This window comes from Salmo salar, unplaced genomic scaffold (assembly GCF_965601325.2).
Source record: "Salmo salar unplaced genomic scaffold, fSalSal1 ptg000742l, whole genome shotgun sequence".
NCBI classification, from domain to species: Eukaryota; Metazoa; Chordata; class Actinopteri; order Salmoniformes; family Salmonidae; genus Salmo; species Salmo salar.
In genome coordinates this window covers 445,719-450,924 of record NW_027675483.1, presented here as the reverse complement: position 1 = coordinate 450,924, position 5,206 = coordinate 445,719, and the positions used below count along the sequence as shown (strand labels likewise).

At 41.4% G+C, this 5,206-nt stretch overlaps 1 protein-coding gene across 1 annotated transcript; it reads left to right on the top strand.

Moving 5' to 3' along the window:
• Positions 1–242: 242 nt before the first annotated feature.
• On the top strand, positions 243–4,937 carry LOC123743835 (globoside alpha-1,3-N-acetylgalactosaminyltransferase 1-like). Its single transcript, XM_082972538.1, has 3 exons — positions 243–259; positions 2,844–2,978; positions 4,225–4,937. Exons 1-3 carry the CDS (start codon positions 243–245, stop codon positions 4,913–4,915), a joined length of 843 nt encoding a protein of 280 aa, XP_082828664.1. The 3' UTR covers positions 4,916–4,937.
• The last annotated feature ends 269 nt before the right edge of the window (positions 4,938–5,206 follow it).

The window sequence follows — 5,206 nt, the reverse complement described above, 5'->3', positions numbered from 1 at the left end:
GGGTGAACCTTTGCTTCCTTTGAATCGCTGAGGGAAACTTATAATCTTCCCAGAAGTAACTTTTTCAGATACCTACAGATTAGAGACTATGTTAGAAAATACCTCCCAACATTTGGGAATGCTAAACCTTCCACGTTTGACGGATGCATACAAATATGCCCCACCTCAGACAAACTGATATCTCGTATATATAATGCTTTTCAATCTGTTAGCGCACCCTCTACTGATGCCATTAAGGCGAAATGGGAGGAAGAACTAGGTACTGACATTTCGGTGGCAGACTGGGAAGATAGCTTGGTGTATATCCACACCTGCTCCATTAACTCCAGACATCGTCTCATACAATTCAAGGTATTACACAGATTACACTATTCCAAAACCAAACTGCATAGGATATTTCCTGGTACATCCCCTATGTGTGATAAATGTCAGGCTGAGCAGGGTACACTACTCCACTGCTTTGCCCTATGCTCTAACTTGTATGGGTATTGGTGTGGAATTTTTGGGGTCCTCTCTGAAGTTCTGGAGACTTCAATAGACCCAGACCCGCTTCTGATAATCCTGGGAGTGTCCGATTCCCTAAACGGATTAACCAACTCCCAAAAACAACTCATCTCTTACAGTCTCATTTCGGCAAAAAAATTAATCTTGTTGTTTTGGAAAAAGAGGGAAGCGCCCTCTAACAAATTATGGCTCAGCGAATTGGCAAACACTGTACACTTAGAAAGAATTAGATATATTTTGAACAATAAATTATCAACATTTGATCAAATCTGGCAGCCTTTCCTCTCTTACTTGGACCAGGCGGCTCTGTGAATTTGCACTTAACGCACTCTTAATTGTCATACGGTAATCTACCTTTGGGCAGCGTGTGCTGGCCCCGCCACCCGAGCAGTTGGGAGGGGAATAGGGTGGAATAAGGGGGGATAAAGTGGGGTATAAGTGGGGGGGCTACATCGACCCTTTTTTAATTTTTTTTATTATTATTATTATTTTTTTTTCTACCTGTCCTTGTTTTGTATGTCTTGTTTTGTATTATTTGTTTTGTGCCCAGAACTCTGGGTCTTTTGGTTAATGTCTGTTCTCTTATGTTTAGATAAGAACTGTAAACTTGTCTTTTATTATACACCATTCTTGTGTATTCAATAATATATCGTATGAAAGGGACCAAGGCGCAGCGGGTTGAGTGCTCATGTTAACTTTTAATATAGAACACTGAAAACACAAAACAATATACAAACCTCAATCACTCTAACTTAAAGAGTCTTAACGTAACTAAATCTCACAGACTCTGGAGAACACACCACTACCTAATTACCAACCCCCCAAATCAGTTCTCCACAAACTTCATGTTTACGTCCAAGGGTGAAACCATGTGGATTAAAAAACTACACGGAAATTATACAAATGTTATTATCGCAACCACCCTTATACATTTTTTTTAAAAGCAACCTAGATTAGACTGGGTTGACTGGAACGAACTACAAAAATCTCTGAAACTGGAAACACTTATCTCCCTCACTGGCTTTAAGCACCAGCTGTCAGAGCAGCTCACAGATCACTGAACCTGTACATAGCCCATCTATAATTTAGCCCAAACAACTACCCCTTCCCCTACTGTATTTATTTATTTTATTTATTTTATATTTCTACTTTGCACTTTCTTCTACTACAAATCTACCATTCCAGTGTTTTACTTGCTATATTGTATTTACTTTGCCACCATGGTCTTTTTTTGCCTTTACCTCCCTTATCTCACCTCATTTGCTCATATTGTACATAGACTTATTTTTCTACTGTATTATTGACTGTATGTTTGTTTTACTCCATGTGTAACTCTTTGTTGTTGTATGTTGTCGAACTGCTTTTCTTTATCTTGGCCAGGTCGCAATTGTAAATGAGAACTTGTTCTGAACTTGCCTACCTGGTTAAATAAAGGTGAAACAAAACAAAATAAAAAAATGAACTACTATCCTATTATTCAATTTTTTAATGAATTATTATCCAAAGAGAAGATATAAAAAGGTTCTCCACAGCCCAAAAAAGGTTTCCCTTATAGTGAAGTTAAAACCCCTTTTTGGTACTAGCACCTTTTTTTGAGAGAGCAATAACATCATCGCATATCTTCATTAACTAATGAATTACATTTTGTTCTCCCAGGCTATTGTACAAGCAGCCCAGTGTCTTGGTGGGGTGAGTAGTGTTGTTATCTTATGTTAGTTACTTATCATTGTTAACTTCCACATCAGCGTGTAGCCTAGTATACCACACATCTTTTCAAGGACCTTTATTTGCAAAACAATTGAGATAATAATCAGTACAACACATTCCAGCTTGATCTGTATATCTGTAAACATTGAGATCATAATCAGTACCACACATTCCAGCTTGATCTGTATATCTGTAAACATTGAGATCATAATCAGTACCACACATTCCAGCTTGATCTGTATATCTGTAAACATTGAGATCATAATCAGTACCACACAGTCAGGCTTGATCTGTATATCTGTAAACATTGAGATCATAATCAGTACAACACAGTCAGGCTTGATCTGAATATCTGTAAACATTGAGATCATAATCAGTACAACACAGTCAGGCTTGATCTGAATATCTGTAAACATTGAGATCATAATCAGTACAACACAGTCAGGCTTGATCTGTATATCTGTAAACATTGAGATCATAATCAGTACCACACAGTCAGGCTTGATCTGTATATCTGTAAACATTGAGATCATAATCAGTACAACACAGTCAGGCTTGATCTGTATATCTGTAAACATTGAGATCATAATCAGTACAACACAGTCAGGCTTGATCTTGTTCTGTTTCTTTAGTCGTATTGATGTGGTGGCAGTCACCCCATGGTTGGCACCCATCGTCTGGGAAGGAACCTTTGACCCTGACCTCGTCGACATAATCTACAAGTCCATGAACCTCACCATAGCAACAACAGTGTTTGCCGTTGGAAAGTGAGTAGCCTACAACTTTTCCCAAATATTCAAAAGGGAAATTAAACTATCAATATTTTTACAACACTGAAACAACACCGAGTGTACAAAGATTATGAACACGTGCTTTCTCCATAACAGATTGACCAGGTGATCCAGGTGAAAGCTATGATCCCTTATTGATGTCACTTGTTAAATCCACTTCAATCAGTGTAGGTGAAGGAGAGGAGACAGGTTAAAGAAGGATTGTTAAGCCTCGACACAATTGAGACATGGATTGTGTATGTGTGCCATTCCGATGGTGAATGGGCAAGACAACGAAAAACCACTCAGTGTATGAGGACATAACCAGCTAATGTCACATGGCAGGTAATACAATATCATGATGTCATGATTCACAGCTTGGCTAAGATTTGAATAACTGTACTACTTTGTTTATTTCCTGGTAGACTGTAATTTCTGTTCAGAAACGGTTGAGTATGTCCTATACAGTCCTATGAGAATGACCATACAGTTACAGAGGGTTTCTGGCATCAGAATCGCAGGAGCCTGATACTGCCATTGTGCACTTGAGCAAGGCACCTTAAACCCTTATGTTATGTACAGGTAACTGACAAAATAGTGGAAAACACTAGTAAATGAGGGATACAAAGTATATTGAATGTAGGTGCTTCCACACAGGTGTGGTTTCTGAGTTAATTAAGCAATGAACATCCCATTATGCTAACGGTCATGTATAAAAATGCTGGGCTGACCATTATTTCAGTCATTCTTTTTGATACCATGGCTATGCCCCCAGATCAACAATGCCCCCATTTACAGGGCACAAGTGGTCACCTAATGGTTTGATGAGCATGAAAACGATGTAAACCATATGCCAGTCACCAGATCTCAATCCAAATGAGCCTGAGATAGTGTTTCCACCACCATCAACAAAACACCAAATTATCCCTCCGATAGAGTTTCAGACACTTGTAGAATCTTTGCCAAGGTGCATTAGAGCTGTTCTGGTGGCTGGTGGTGGACCAAGGTGGCTGGTGGTGGCCCAAGGTGGTGGCTCATGGTGGCCCAAGGTGGCTGGTGGTGGACCAAGGTGGCTGGTGGTGGACCAAGGTGGCTGGTGGTGGCCCAATGTGGCTGGTGGTGGCCAAAGGTGGCTCGTGGTGGCCCAAGGATGCTGGTGGTGGCCCAACTCTCCATTAAGTACCCTTTATGTTGATGTTTCCTATATTTTGTCGGTTACCTGTGTGTCTTTAAATTCTGACAGATACGTCCGCTTTCTCCAAGATTTCCTGGAGACAGCAGAGAAGCACTTCATGGTCGACTTCAACGTGCGCTACTACGTTTTCACTGATCGTCCCGATGATGTTCCATCAGTGAACCTGTCCCAGGGGAGACATTTGAGTGTGATCCAGGTCCCAGGTTCAAACCGCTGGCAGGAGATATCAGCCCGGAGGATGGAGATCATTCAGACAGCCATCGAACGTCAGATCAGCAGGGAGGCCGACTACATCTTCTGTCTGGACGTGGACAGCAAGTTCCACGCTCGCTGGGGGGCCGAGTCTCTGGGCAGGCTGGTTGCTGTGATTCACCCATGGTTTTACCAGGCGACCCGTGACCTCTTCACATATGAACGGCGCCCAGCCTCGACAGCCTACATCCCCATGGATGAGGGAGACTACTACTACGCCGGGGCTGTGTTCGGAGGGTCCGTGGAGGATGTGTACACACTAACAAAGGTTTGTCGGAACCAGCTTGAAGAGGACGCGAGGAATTCCATCGAGGCTGCCTGGCAGGAGGAGAGTCACCTCAACAGGTACCTGCTTTACAACAAGCCCAGCAAGCTGTTGTCTCCAGAGTACCAGTGGGATGACAAGAAGACCAAAACCAATGAGGTCAAAGTCATTCGCTTCTCTTCTGTCATTAAAAACTATGCTGAAATTCGTCCCAATGTATAGGACTAGGAATTGGATATTCAACCGGCCGAAAAAAAACCTTTATTGATTATGGTGAATGTTAGGTTAATTTCAAGTATTGCTTCACTGAGGTTTGGGTTAAGGTTAGGGAAAGGCATAAAATGTTACATTGGGTATACAGATGTCTGGCGCCATTCATTTTCTGTTGGTGAAATACATACACTTTATTTTATACCCTGATGAAGACAGCTTGGCTGTCGAAAGGTTCGATATTACATTTTTGCATCTGAGCTCCTAGAGTGTGCGGCTCTCCTTTATTTTCATGAAATATAT

Coding starts and splice junctions, on each gene's coding strand:
- LOC123743835 (XM_082972538.1), top strand. Junction 2,979..4,224: donor ACAGTGTTTGCCGTTGGAAA/GTGAGTAGCCTA, acceptor AAATTCTGACAG/ATACGTCCGCTTTCTCCAAG.